Source organism: Carassius carassius, chromosome 4 (assembly GCF_963082965.1).
Source record: "Carassius carassius chromosome 4, fCarCar2.1, whole genome shotgun sequence".
NCBI classification, from domain to species: Eukaryota; Metazoa; Chordata; class Actinopteri; order Cypriniformes; family Cyprinidae; genus Carassius; species Carassius carassius.
In genome coordinates, this window is record NC_081758.1 from 26,432,116 (window position 1) to 26,447,496 (window position 15,381).

General features: G+C 38.2%; 1 protein-coding gene across 8 annotated transcripts in view; it reads left to right on the forward strand.

The window, feature by feature from the left end:
- LOC132139620 (disabled homolog 2-interacting protein-like) overlaps positions 1–15,081 on the forward strand; it is a 111,187-nt gene extending 96,106 nt beyond the window's left edge. For 5 of the 8 annotated variants that reach the window (XM_059548102.1, XM_059548110.1, XM_059548108.1 and 2 more), the window contains 9 exons: positions 1,971–2,115; positions 2,382–2,618; positions 2,875–3,076; positions 4,958–5,136; positions 6,722–7,607; positions 8,981–9,103; positions 10,400–10,602; positions 11,007–11,094; positions 12,499–15,081. In XM_059548102.1, coding sequence (XP_059404085.1) covers positions 1,971–2,115; positions 2,382–2,618; positions 2,875–3,076; positions 4,958–5,136; positions 6,722–7,607; positions 8,981–9,103; positions 10,400–10,602; positions 11,007–11,094; positions 12,499–12,666 — 2,231 coding nt within the window. In that variant the 3' untranslated portion in view covers positions 12,667–15,081. The remainder of the gene's footprint in view (positions 1–1,970; positions 2,116–2,381; positions 2,619–2,874; positions 3,077–4,957; positions 5,137–6,721; positions 7,608–8,980; positions 9,104–10,399; positions 10,603–11,006; positions 11,095–12,498) is intronic. The other 3 variants (XM_059548104.1, XM_059548107.1, XM_059548103.1) reach the window with 2 other exon arrangements.
- Positions 15,082–15,381: the final 300 nt, after the last annotated feature.

Genomic DNA, 15,381 nt, shown 5'->3' on the forward strand with positions numbered 1-15,381 from the left:
ACACAAACAAACATGCACACACACACACACACACGCACACACCTGGACACTTTTGCTGTTGGCTTACTCTGTGTCCGATAAGGCTCGTAGTTATTAATACCGCCATAGTTTAGGAATGAAATGTTTATATGTCTGGACTAGCAATTTATCTGCAAAACAAAAATACATGCTGCAAATTTTACACTGTATATAAATATGGACTTTGGGCGATTAAATAAGCGAACGTGTGAATGTGAGTGAATACACCAAAGAGAGTGAATCTCTCTTTAGATTTGCATTAAGAAACCATTTGGTAGTGCTGAATAATGTATAGTTGTTTTCTTAGATAAATATGACTTGTGAAGTGCTGCTAAATTATTAAATGGTTCACTCCTAAAGACTGACTAAGTGCCTCAGACATCATAGTAAGAGAGGGACAGCAAAGAGAGTGGATTACACCACATGATTACATAAACAGCACATATGCACCAGGGACGAACCTTTTGGTCATTTTATCTACTCGAGAGCTAGAGTACTTAAGTGCTCTCATTTTCAGATCAGATTGAAAGATACCCCTGAAAAAGTGATAACCTATCACTAAGGCCCTTTTGGTGTATAGTTACTAGTTTTTGTAGGATGAGAAATACTGTACATCTAGCACACAAACACACATATGTACACAAACATATGTTAAAATAATAAACAAAAATGTGCATACAGTTATATGATAATCAAATATCCTTAAGGAAGTTGTGGTATTACATTTCTGCCATTAAATCTCTCATTGACGAATACTAAAAAGCCATTTATTGAGCTAAGAAAACACAAAATATACATGTTGTTTTGCACAGAATGGTAAATTGGTTTATATTCAAGATGTTGTTTATTTTTACCATTGAAGAACTCTTGTGTTGCACCAGATGTTGATGTAGGGCAGAGCAGGACACATTTGATCTGCTTTTCAGCAGTAAGAGTGACATCCAGCATGCTCTTTTGCTGCTGCGCCCAACCAGATTAGTTTTGTATTTGTGGCCTAGAATGAGTTTTCTGGCTTTTCCTCTGACCTTTTCAAACTATATGGGGTTTACCGTACAGAACTGCCACGCCGCATGTAGTGAGATAAGAGTGTGTGGCAGTACTGTGATGTAAGCTGTATTCAGCTGCTGGAATATAATCGCTACTTCAACCATTTCCAACAATCATACTTAACTGAGTTATCTGTGTTCCCATTGCTGAAGTTATTTCACATTGTCATAACATTTCCCAATATACTTGTTTTTACTGTATAACTTATTAAATAAATGCAGCCTTGGTGAGCATAAGAGACTTTTTTCTAAATGCTTACTGAATGGTAGTGTATGTTTTCTATTGGTCTGAAGCCTTGTAATAATGTGGCCACTGAGTGTCTCTAACAGGAAGCTGAAGAAAGAGGGGTCTCTTCCATTCTGAATCAGTTGGACGTCCACATGGTTTATGCTACACTAGTTAGATTTTTCCCTGATGCTTTCATGCGCAAACAGAACGGAGGGGAGGAAATCGACCAGTACCTGCTCTGAGTCTCTGTAGAGAGGGATCTGGCTGTGCTGTTTGTTTGAGATCAACAAAAAGTTTATTGTATATTCCCAGGACAGGTTCTTTCATTAGTTCTGAGTCAGAAAACTTCAGAACTTTCACTAAATGCTTTGTAGTGGAAAGAGATTGGAATGGGGACGAGCTCTGGGGTGCTGATTTTCATTCTTGCTAATAATTGTGAGACGGTTCGTTTGAAGGAAAGTTGATGGGGGTTCGTATGACAGGCTGCCTTACTGACATTCAGGAAGGCAAGCGTTCATGTGTGAAATACGGAAATATCTCAAGATTAATCAATAGATGACACCATTCTTTATTGATTTCCTGAAAAATACTATTTATGTTGAAATAGCTAGACTTTACACCGGATGAATTTCAAAGTGCCAGTGTGTTTAATGTATTTTCCCTTTCTTCCACTGTAGGTGAGTTTATAAAGGCTCTGTATGAGTCTGATGAGAACTGTGAGGTGGACCCATCCAAATGTTCATCTAGCGATCTAGCTGAACATCAGAGCAACCTCAGGATGTGCTGTGAGCTAGCCTTCTGCAAGATCATTGAGTCTTACCGGTAACTACAATGTGCTGTCATTGCCAGTGATACAGTTTATTGCTCAGATGCGTTTTTGCTTCTTATTTTCTCAGTTATGTTTCAGATAAGTATCGGCTTTATTTCAGGTGTTTCTCTTAAACTCAAACTAGAAAAACAATATATGAGAGTAGAGGTATAAAACAAACCAGGGGAGATGAGCAATAATAATAATGAATGGGATAAAAGGATGATAAATCATTTGTGAAACCTCTTACCAATAGGAATAATTCTCCACTCCTCAACAGTGTGTTTCCACGGGAACTTAAGGAGGTGTTTGCGTCGTGGAGACACGAATGTGGTAACCGAGGGCGGCCAGATATCAGCGAGCGTCTTATCAGCGCCTCATTGTTTTTGCGTTTTCTGTGTCCGGCCATCATGTCGCCTTCTCTCTTCAACTTGACGCAGGAGTACCCAGACGACCGCACTGCACGCACACTCACTCTTATCGCCAAGGTTACGCAGAACCTCGCAAACTTTACCAAGTAAGCATTTCATTTTCTCCAGTGTGAGTGTGTGCGATTGAGAAGGGAGAGAGCGCTTTAATGTTTCATGACAGAGCTGACGAATGAGTTTAGAAATGCCTTGGTTTGATAGCTTGTCATGTTGTTATGAGCACAAATACGATTCATAAGAATGAAATGAAGTTAATCGATATAATTATGATTATAGAGTCATTAGCGTGGTTAATTGAGTTATTAAACGCATCAACGAGTCATTCTTATTCCTGCTTTCTGTCAGGTTTGGTAATAAGGAGGAGTACATGTCCTTCATGAATCAGTTCTTGGAGCAGGAGTGGACCAACATGCAGCGCTTCCTGCTGGAGATCTCCAACCCGGAGACCATCTCAAATACTGCAGGCTTCGAGGGCTATATTGACCTGGGCCGTGAGCTCTCCACCTTGCACTCCCTGCTAGCTGAGGTGGTGTCCCAAATGGACCAGGTTAGTCTCTTCATCCTGTAGCTGATCGTTTTCATAGTGTAAAGTGTTTCAGCAGCTCAGTGTTTCACTTGAGACATGCATAAACTGCAAAAATCTAAAAAGTATAATATTAATATAAGTATACATAATTTTTTACAAATGAAGATAGGTCATGCATTTTTGCTCTCAAGTGAGTTTTTGCAGTGATCATTTATTTGCTGATCATTAGACATTCAGATTTCGCCATGTCTTCAGTGTAGTGTTTGCTGAACTCCAACTTGCAGCTGACTTTAAAATCCTTCATTATGTTGCTTTTAATGTTCAGACCTTAAAAGATGTGTTCACTGTGTGTTTGTTCCTTTATATCTTACTTTATACATATTTTTGGAAGAAATTATCTTCTAACCCCCCTCCTCCTCAAATGCTATATATAGCCTAGTTTGTGTTTGGCCAGATTTCCACACTAAGAGAAATCTTCCAGGCAAAATTAAACAAAGTTGCATTTATCTTCAAGCCTGTGTGTCTGTGTGTTTATGCACAGATCACACACCACAGACTCTGCCTACAGCTATACAAACATTTCTAATTAAATTTGTAAACTTTGAATATTCTCATAGCAGCACTTTATATTGAATTATTCAGATCACGATAGGTGAACGTTCTCTGAGAGCTTGTGCCCTCTCAGTGTTTGAGTTCTACATGGGAAGTCCATTAGTCCCTAAGGCTGCCACAGATTGACAGTGGTCAGACACAGCTGCCTTCTGGGAAGTGTGTGCATAAGAACTGTTCATTGATATTTCACGGATCATTTGTTGCCATGCATCCATGATCATGCTGTGATCGTGAAACATAATTATTTTAAAGCCAAACAGATTCAGCCAACCAGAATGCCACAGAATCAGCCAATTATCAAACATTTAAATCAGTCAAATTTGAATTAATCTAGGCCTTGCCTGTTCCATTATTAAATGCTTTTGGAAAAATCAGTCTAAAAAAATTTTGTACTTGTGCAGAAAAAGTGTCTCTTGCCATGTTTCTTCATTTTCATCACGTGAATACATTGAAGCAAGTTTTGATTGGGGCTCTGTGAAGTCACTATAAAACATAAAATTACAGAATACAATCTAGTTATAGATCAATTATAATTATCTTGGTAAATGTTTTTTTTTTTTTTTTTAAAGAAGTATCTTGTGCTCACCAAGCTGCATTTATTTGATCAAATTTTTTTTAAAATAACTGTTTTCTATTTTAACATGTTTTAAAACGTCATTTATTCCTGTGATGGCACAGTTGAATTTCTGTAATCTTCACTGTCACATTTATTTTATTTTATTTTATTTTTTCAAAAGAGTTTAATATATGAAATAGAAATAGTAAGTCTTTGCTTTTGTATTTGATCAATTTAATGCATGTATTAATTAAATCTTACTGATCCAAAAGTTTTGAACAATAATGCATATGTGAGGTGTACAAAACATATATGGCTTTAAGTAAGCTTTACTTGCACAACTATTACTCAAAATTCACTCTTGAAAATACTTAAAATGGGACATTTGCAGTTCAGGCTTTTGTAAATCAGCAGATACTATTAGTTGTGGCTAAATATTGATGGATTCATCTGCCTGGTGTGTCTTTCGGTCTTTCACTAATGTACTGTAGTGCTTTAGGAGGTAATAAGGATGAATTTTTTTATTGTTGAGTGATGGATACACCATTTACATTTAAAACATTGCCTGATGCTTTTTTTGTCCAGAACAGCTTTTAGTGCAGTAAAGTTACTCTATACATTTATCAGTAACCCTGTTCCTCAGGAATCAAACCTGTGACCTTGGCATAGCTAGCTCCATGCTCTATCAGCCCAGCTACAGGATCTCATTTCTTGTCTTTCATCTATGTCCTCAGAGTGCTATCTCCAAGCTTGGCCCGTTACCTAGAATACTGAGGGACGTACATGGATCACTAACAAACCCCTCGAATGTACAGATGAGCATTCCTTCTGATCGTGTGCCGTCCCCTCCAACCCCTGGATGCAGCATCTCCAGTGGATTACAAAAGATGGCCATCGACAGCGACCTGCCAGGGTAAGCCATGAATCAGATCCACTGCATCAAATTAGTTCAACTGTAACCAATCAGAATTAAATATGTCCATAATTGTACATGGCTGTGCAAAAAAACATGCTGTAGATTTCATGATGGAGAGGTATTCTGACAATTCTGCTTCAAGCTCCGTGTTACTTAAGGCAATGACACAAAGTTGTGAAGTACAGCTGTATTGCTTACGTAATCATCGTTATCTGTCACTTTCAGCCACAAAGACTGTCCTCATTTCTGTTCTAAAGAGTGTGCCCTTACTTTATCCAGCAGACTGCTCTTCTAAAGAGAGCAGCTCGTCTTTATCTGTCTAGCTCTCTGCTAATTCCCCACCGACATTTATGAGAACCAGAGAGAATGAGAGGCCTTTAATTTTAGTTCACACACACACACACATTCAGGGAAAGGGAAGATAAATATACTGGGGGATCAAAAGAGATGGAGGCTGCAAGGAGAAGGCATCGAGTGAAGCTTTTTGGTTGGTGCCTGGAAGGAGATTATCATGAAATAAATTAGCTTTTTTTTTTTCAGATATCCAGACAATAAACACAATCTGGGTGGAAGTAAAGACAGAAAGAAACGCATAATAACTTTGCATTCTCTCTGATGCTTTCTACCTGTCTGGAACTGTCAAGCGGGGCATTTATGCATGTTTGAAGAAAACTTGTGGGTTATGAAAAGTTTTGTTTCTCAAACACTACTACATTATTAGGGACTTGTGATTGATATATCTATAGATAATAGCTCTGTTCCACAGCCTGAGCTGCCTAGGTAGGCAGCATTTAAGACATCTGGTTTATTCCCAATGCTGATCCAAAAGATCAGTAGTAAAATGGTGCTGACTTCTAAGATACCATCTCTGACAGCATCACATGCAGATACGGCAATCTTAGAATGCATTGCTGTAATTAAAGTATAAAAGCCACAGACAAAGCTATACTATTTTACCTATAAATGTGTTATCTTGGCAACATTCCAACCAATGTTTGGTAACACATATCATCTAACTAGTTTGGTGGGTTATGTTTCATAAATGTCCTTCAACCAGTTCCATGTCTTTACATTCATTTTTTTTAAATGACCAAAAATGCAATACATTAATTAAATAAATAGTGTCACCGAGATTTTTTTTTATTATTATTAGCAACATACTAACATCAGCATTGTGAGTCAAGTCTTTCATGCTCTACTCAAAAGTAGTGATGGATGACACACTAAATTGCTGCCTATATAGGGTATTTCAAATCAGTCCATCAGAAGGCTGTTTCAGCTAGAATGCTGTCTGTGTGTAGACAACAAGGCTAGATTTGAACAGAGCTAATGTGTTGTCTTTCTTCTGTTATCTTCTTTTAACCCAACATTTATGTATGCATGGTATTTCAGCTTAGAGTGTTAAGGTGTTAGCTTAGAAGGTTCCATTTCAGCTAGGATGCTGCCTTAGGGGAGCTTCCTATGTAGACAAGGCAGCAGCAAGATTAGGAACAGAGCAATCTGTGTACTGTTCTCCTATTCTGTGTGTGTTTAATTATTTACACTCTGCCTGGTCCTTGTTTCCATCTCTTCTATTTAGTAGCCCGATGGACTTCACTCGCCTTCCTTCCCCCACCCCTGAAAACAAAGAGCTCTTCTTCGTCACACGCTCTTCTGGCCTCCAGGGCTCTCCTGCCCGCAGCTCTAGCTACTCCGAGACCAACGAACCCGAACTGGGCATGGCCAATGGTGGCAAGAGCTTGTCCATGGTAGACCTGCAGGAAGCGGCCAGGGTGTTAGAACCCATTGCTATCCCGGCAGGGATCACTTCAGAAGGTTTGGGTGAGGGTGCCATGGTTCCCTGGAATGCACGGACTCCCCACGGCAATGTTGCCGGAGGCCCTTCTCTTCACAGGCCAGGACAGACTCCCACTACCCAAGGAACAGAAGGGGCCCCAGGCAGACCTACACAGCTCTTGGCCCCACTATCCTTTCAGAATCCAGTGTACCAGATGGCAGCAGGGTTGCCCGTGTCAGCTAGAGGAAATGCGAGTGGGGACTCTGGGTCGGAGTGTCACAGCTCCGTCAGTTCCCATAGCAACAACGAGGAGGGTCTTGGAGGGACCAAGCACACGTTCCTTACCCAGGGAGCTTCGGTGGGGGAGGAGTTTGCAAGGCGTTCAGGAGATTTCCCGAGACGACAGCTATCGCTAACTGACGCGCAGCATGGAAACCAGCCTACGGTTCCTCGACAGAGCAACGCTGGTCCTCAGCGTCGGATTGACCAGCCGCCACCACCCACACAAACTGCACCCAGAGGACGAACTCCACCCAACCTACTGAACTCCACGCCCTACCCACGGCCTCCTAATAACACTGTGATGTCATCATCACCTGACTGGCCTGGAAGTGGCGCACGGCTTCGACAGCAGAGCTCCTCCTCTAAAGGGGACAGTCCGGAAATGAAGCATCGCGCACCACATAAACAGGTGCGTATATGTTTATAGAGTTAAAAAAAGATCCTACACTAATGATTCCGCATTTGTTTGTTTGGGAATGTTTAAAGTGACCATGAAATAAAAAGTGACCTTTCTTAATTTTTAAAGGAGTATTGCCAGTGTTTAATGTCAAAAATGTATTTAAGCACTTTTTTTTTGAGATTTCATGTGCAAAACAGCATACAATCCTGATGGAAAAAAATCAATGTGGGTATACATTAAAACAGGGAAGAAAAGACTATCACAATTTCTGCTTCATGCAAATCTGTTTCAGGCAAATCTGTATGCAATCTGTGTCATTTATCATGTATCTTTATTTTAACCTAGTAATATTAATATATTTTGTGGGAAATCTGAGTTATTGATTCTAATAAGAATCAGAGGGCTTGGCCTGCTACCAATCATCAACCCCCTGACATTGACTGTTGCCACTGGCAGTCATTTTTCTCTACGATTTGACAATGAAGTGGACAGGAAGGGCATTTCCCATATCCACAATGCATTATTGTCTCTCTTGGGATTTGATTGATTGCTTGACGTGATTGCTGGAAGCGTGTCTATGGAAACCACATGTTGCGCACACTTTTATTACATCGCAGAGATCCTTCAGGCTCTTTCTCTGACTGTGAAAGTCGCATCTGTGGACTTTCTGTGAATACTGTAGTTGATTTCAGAATCAGTTGCATTATACATTTGCTGAAAGCTCTAGCTGAACTATTGTTTTTCTGCATTAAAAGTTATGAGGTCAAAATTTAAACATGCATGGATGAATTGTTTATAATAAGATCAAAAACATGCATTTAGAAAATAGTACATTTTCATTTTTATGTTGACTCCTAGTATAAATCTAACATAATTGATGCTTAAAACACAGATGTTTTCTTTGAAAACAAATCTTAATGCCTTGCATATTTTCACTTCTTAAGTAAAGTTATTTTGTAAATAAAAGATGTTTCAATATTTTTTGGGGGAAATATGAAGTTCAGAGCTATGATTTCAAATCTAAGATACAGTCCCAGGATGTGTTTAAGTATTTTTATTTAGAAAACAACAAAATGCTGTTTAAGAAAATTGACAGATATAATGGCAATTGTATGATGTTACGATAAACAATTTGCATTAACTAAATTTATAAAATAAGCATAGCAAGCTTAGCATGCTATTATATATAATCATGCTCACATTTCATACATGTTCTTTTTTATTCAGACTTATGTCATGCTAAATGTCATCATGTCCATGTTGCCTGTTGAGAAAGCGATGCCCCTGGCATGACTTCTTTGTGTGTGTGTGTGTGAGTGTGCATCTTGTTTCATCTTCAGTTTATTCATGCATATGTGTGTGTTTTTATGTGTGTCCCACAGGCCCCATCCCCAGTGAACCCCAGTGCACTGGACCGCACCGCTGCCTGGTTGATGAATGTGCCATATATAGAGCAGGAGTCTGAGACGGAGCATTGCAGAGATGAGCACACACAAGCTGAAAAGGTAACTGACAACCCACACACCATAGCAGTAGACATTTCGGCTCATGCAAACACAACTCTGGAAGGGAAGTGAATCATCATCCTGCACTAATATCACTCAGACAGGAGGATTCTCTCAGTGTCAGCAATCCAGCATTCATTTGATGTTTTTGCATGCAGACTTAAGGTTGAAATGTTTAGGGTTTTTTGTTAAACCCTCAGTTTAATCTGTAGTTTGGCCTCCTGTACTGAAGATGGAAAAAAAAGGGAATGGGCAGAAGAGTTGGAGGGAATGATTGAAATTCTGTTTAATTCCAGAAGTGGTGCAGAAAGTTCACACTTCTTAGAATCAATTTCTACAAGTTCTCTCAGACTTGTGTGTGTGAAAGAAAAGAGATATATTGTAATACTCTGCTTCCTTTTTGCTGTTCTTACTCTTTGTACATCTGTCCTTCTTTCTATTTTCCTTGTCCTGTGACTGGTATGGAACTGGCAGTAACATTCAGTGTTATTTTAGTGTTATTTATTTACTATTATAGTATTAATTCATATTTTTAATTAGCAGTTTTTAGTTTTAATACTTTAATACTTTCCATTTTAATTTAGTTGTAGTAATTGTATGTGTTTTTGTCATTTTTTTAAGGTTAAGTAGTTTTTAAATATTTCTATTTAGCGTCCATTTATCTTTATTTCTGTTGTTGTAATTTTAGTAGATAAACTTATTATGGTTAGTTGTCAAGGCAACAATTCTATTTTTGTTTTTCACCAAATATTTAAATGTTATTTCCGGTTTATTTCAATTACTGCAAGCAATTTTTACTAGTTCAAGTTAACAACATAACAACACTAGTGATTCTGTGCCTCATGCGAACAGTTTACAGTCATCGAGAGACTCGACTAACAACTGATGTTAGCATGTTTCTACACTAACATAACTTTTACAGCATTTATTCTATATCTAGGTTAAAGGTCATTTCTACATATATTAATGCATTTTTAACTTTGCAAGATTTATAAATGAACATTAGTAAATATATTATGAATGAACATAAATTAACAACGAACAAAAGGATATTTAAAAATGCTGTAAAGATTTAGTTGTTAATTTATGACACCTAATACGTTTTTTAAACCTTACCGTAAAAAGGTTTCCCATAGTCATCAATAGTGTACTATTGGCACGCCACACGTGATGCACGAATAGAATACAAATACATTTCATAGGTACATTTTTTTAATGACTTTTGATTGTTTTGATGATATGACTTGATTAAAATGAGGTGAAGGATAAAAAGAAGAATGATGTGGTCTCTTGCAGTATCAGGCGGAGATCAGTAGGCTGCAGGAGCAACTGCGTGTGTCGGTGCAGAGGCTGGAGGAATACGAGCTCCGGATCAAGGGACAAGAGGAGCAGGCGCAGAAGATGTTGCTGGAGTATCAGACCCGACTGGACGAGTCTGAGGAGAGACTGAGACGGCAACAGGAAGACAAAGATCTGCAGATGAAGGGCATCATAAGCAGGTGAGAGATACTTGTATTATAAAGGGTAAATCAGGCAGATGGGCTGTTGAGGGGACGAAAAAAAAAAGTAATATGTCAGTATACTGTAAGTTCATCTGTACATATAGTCCTTGAGTCCGAAATAATAATAAGAAGAATTTACATTTAACAAACACAGAGAGGGCACTTTGACTTTCAGGAGTCTACCACAAGCCTCTGATGCAGAGCGTCATTTTACCTTCAGCTGATGCGGCAATCTGAGAAGACTGAGAGCTTTTAGAAGACTTTTGGCCTTCTTCAAGGCAGAATTTTCTGAGAGCTGCTTTCCTCCAGGACTGATGTTATGGGGCATGCTACTTATGGCCAGACAGAATGCGAGGATGTATGAAGGCTAGACTCAGTGTGTTTGTTTTGTGTTGATGCAGGCTGATGTCTGTGGAGGAAGAGCTGAAGAAGGATCATGCTGACATGCAGGCAGTGATTGACTCCAAACAGAAGATCATTGATGCGCAGGTATGTCTGTATAGTAGAGGTCTGTCAGTGTTGATGTCTTAGGCGTGTCAGTTAAACATTGATTTCTAAATTACTTCCTAAAATGTAGTCTACTACTTTTTTTTCTAAAAAGTTATTTCCATGCACTAATTTTAAATGTTAACAACATTTCAACAAATCAAACGGATTTCACAGATCTTTGCCTGAAGGTTGTCATCACACCAGAATTTCAGTAGCTCAGTAAAATGTAATATTTAGTTGCATGAACCATATCGATGAACCAAGAAATAGATTCATAGCACTGAGTAGTTGTTAGTATTATATATTTCCTCTTTTTTTCTGTCATTCTTTTCTCCTTTTTCACTCTCTGTACACAAGACATGTTTATACTGATGGCAAAGCTGAATTTTCAGCAGTCATTACTCCAGTCTTCAGTGTCACATGATGATCATGATTCCTTTTTATTGACCCCCAAACTTTTGAGCGATGTATTTTTGGCATTTAAATCTCACAACCTCCCCTGTTGTTTGATTGGACCCCCCAGGGAAACTATGCTGTAGTTTTTCTAAAGAAACTAATGTTTTTATTAAATTGTAATACACATCATTAATCTTTATTAATGTTAATATTCAGTGTCCTACAATGAGGGCTGTGGAAATCTCTGCTCTGCAGACCCAGCCAAACATCCGTATTCCTGCCTGATGTCTACTCTCTGAAATCTAAACAACACACCACACTTCCTAATACTACAACAATTCATATACATTTCATTTAGATACTTACATCCAAGAAAACCAAATGATGTGTTTGTTCTCCTTTCATGTACTCTTTAGGAAAGACATAAACAATTAAATACTTCAGATTAAGTGACATCACAGCTGTGATTTGGTCACAGACACAAGCCAGATCACCACAGTCGTGATGTTATTTATGATTACCCTCCAACACAGTTTAATCGATGAGGTACAGCAATTTTACAAAGTAAAAACAAATCATAAATTAAATAGACATTTGGTATCAATCCCTTTTCCCACGTTTTCATTCTATCAAATGTTCCACATTCAGCTGTTATTGAACAACATGGGTCAATGCTTCTCAGCTAATCAGATTGCATGGTCAGAATTATTGACGTTGCTTAGCTGGAGATCAACCAAACTGAATATCATGTTCAGGAAATATATGCATAATTATGCATTCTCTTTGAATAGCCTTGAACCACAACCAGAAACATGAACGTGTCAGTTAATATGAGAACCTAAAAAACAATGGAATGACCAAAATGTCCCCTAAAAACCACTTGATCCGTCTCTGTCTGGGCTGGGTTCACTGTTTCCCACTCTCTACCTGTTAACATCCAAATAATTACTCATACAACTTCTGAAATTGCTGATTTGTATAAATGCTGAAATTGTCTCTTATCTGCAGGAGAAACGGATAGCATCTCTGGACGCGGCTAACGCAAGGCTAATGAGCGCCCTGTCACAGCTGAAGGAGCGCTACAGCATGCAGACGCGGAACGGCATCTCTCCCACCAACCCCACCAAGCTGCAGATCACAGAGAACGGGGAGTTTCGCAATAGCTCCAACTGCTGATCCACAGAGAGACAGAGCGAAGATAGAGGACGTGAGCAAGTGTGCAGGTATTCTAGAAGTGAACACAAGTGAGGAGAATGAAAACTGACCTTTGACGCTCCGCAAAGCGATTGTTTGGAAATGTGGAGCAAGATCCACTTTAAACATCCACTGATGAGACTACTGTTCAAGTACTTCATGTTAGGACACACCACTAGACATTCATTCGTGTTTCACAGCAACTAACTGTAAAAGAAAAGAAAAACTAAAGAAAAACAATAATACAGCTAACATGGTGACATTATACCGATACTAGGACCTTCTAGCCTGCAGAAAAAGTCATTTCACTTGAATTAAAATAGATGTTATCCTCACAGCCTTTGGGGAAAAAAAGAAACTAGATTTTGTCACATTCATTTATAATGGTCTCTGCTTTAATATGAAACTACAGAACGAGCAACTCTTTGTGGAGAAATTAGCATTCTCTTCCTGTTTCTGTTTCTCCCTACATAGTGCACTTTGTCTCTCCATCATGAGAAGCCTTAAAATGTTACATTGTTTTTATTTAATTTTTACAGTTTAGATGGACATCTGTGATTGATTATAATGTGCATAGATTTTAAAAAGTATATATTTTACATTCTCCTTGCACACAAGTTCTCCGATTATTTTCGGGGTTTGTTTTGCTGTTTAAGTTAATTTTTGTTATTTTTTTCGACAAAATGCTGTGGTCTGCAACAAACACATTCTAAATGTCATTTCAGGTTCATTTTAGATATGCCAAGATTTTGAATTAGCACAGACTGCTCAGACGTAGCAGAGGGAAGGTTTTAAACACTAGACTGGACTGACATGATTTTAGTTGGAAGTTTTGAAAACTGCCTTGTGTAGCTCATGTTTTCTTCCTATATTGTTTGAGAGAGTTTGCTTTTTTTTTCTTCATGGGTTTTTCTTCAGTTTAATTTTTAAGTCATTTGTACAAGTGTGTTTATTTTTGTATATGTTGGTCCAAATTGCTGCACACTTTACATTTCAGCATTTAGAGTTTGTATATTTTTGTATTTAATAACCTATGTGAAGACTCTTCAGCACTGAGGTGCAGCGTGGAGCTGCTGTTTTCCTTTAATTTGCTGGTCTTTGAGGAAGTGAGACACACGACATGTCTTTATTTTGATGCAGAGAGATACAGATACATTACAAGACTGCCTGTCATTGGACGTGTAAGATAGAGATGTTATTTTTAAGGGGGAAACCTCTCTGTATATGGGCTCTGTGATGGAGTATTATGTGAATGTTATATATAAAGTAAGTTTCACAGGAACAGCAGAGTGAATGACGGTTACATCGGCTGAATTGTGGGATCAGATTGAGACGCAGCGATCTTTACAAGCACAAAGCACATCTCTCGCCCCAGCTTCTCAAAGGCTTTGAAGACTATGCACTTTTTCCCTTCGTTGTGTCCACTTGGGTTTACTTCACTCTACAAACACGTAGCAAACTCAAAGTGCTAATTATTAGCATTAAGCTAGGCAGGAAAGTGGAAGTCATTTGTCATTCAGTTTCATTTGTAGCATGATCATCTGTCCCACTGTAGCCAAATGCTATAAACCCTTCCACACGCAGTGTAAATGTCATGAGTTTAACAACTGGACTGTGTTACATACCTCAGCCAATCACATGCTCTTTTCATGCCTTGGTAAAGTAGTTCTGCATGTACTAAATGCTTCAGCACTGTCTGTATAAGGCCGATTAGTATCTAGAGTCATTTAAAATTCATTTGATCAACTTTTAAACTTGGCTTGGGGCTCGTGTGGTTGCACAAAAGGGAATCCGTATTTATTTTTCACAAGTTTCCTCTCACAGACGTGGATGTCAGCTTCTCTGTTTGTTCATGTTCTGTTTTTAATGAGCTCTGAGGTCTTGCAGAATCGTTACGTCTGTTTTCATCCACATGAGAAGCTACTAGTGAGTCCAAAAATAAAATAAAAAATGAAATAGTTTAGAAATTTATTGAATGAAAAGGACTTTTGCTGTCGTCTCGGTTCTTTTCATCAAATGTGTCTTTATCTGGCTTCATTTCAGTTCTCAAAGGTTAGCTATTTGGGCATGGTTTCGTTTTTTTTTTTTTTTTTCCATTTTTTTTTTCATTCTCCAAGCAGTCAATGTGAAATAGTAGCTACATGTATGTGAAATAAATCTATACAAATCTATAAATGAATACCTTAAATATGTTGTACGTTTTATAATCCTTGTAGAAAACATTTTTGTAAGTATGTTTAAAGTAAAGTATTGGCTGGACTCTTGGCTTGTTTTAGGACAATGACAAGAACAATAATGTACAGAGAAATTTGTCCATGTTAAGAACTATTCAATTGTGGCTGTGCAATTTATGTACATTTGCAACTAGAATAATTAAAGTTTTATTTAGTTATTTTATATGCCTGCTTTGTTGTCTTCATTGCTCAAACAGTTGACGAGAGTTATGTGAGAGGTCAAGATCAATGAAATGTGCTTGGATATGGTCAACCTACTGATGGTCCATTTCTGATCCCAAAATCCTGCGTCTTATGGGCAGTATTACAAATAAATTACGAATCAATCATAACTTACAAAAATCTTAAAATGCTTACAAGGCTTAAAATGCTTTCTGAAGGATCATGTGACACTGAAGACTGGAGTAATAATGACTTCTGAAAAAGTAGCTTTGTCATTACATTAGGGTAAAAAAATACCTTG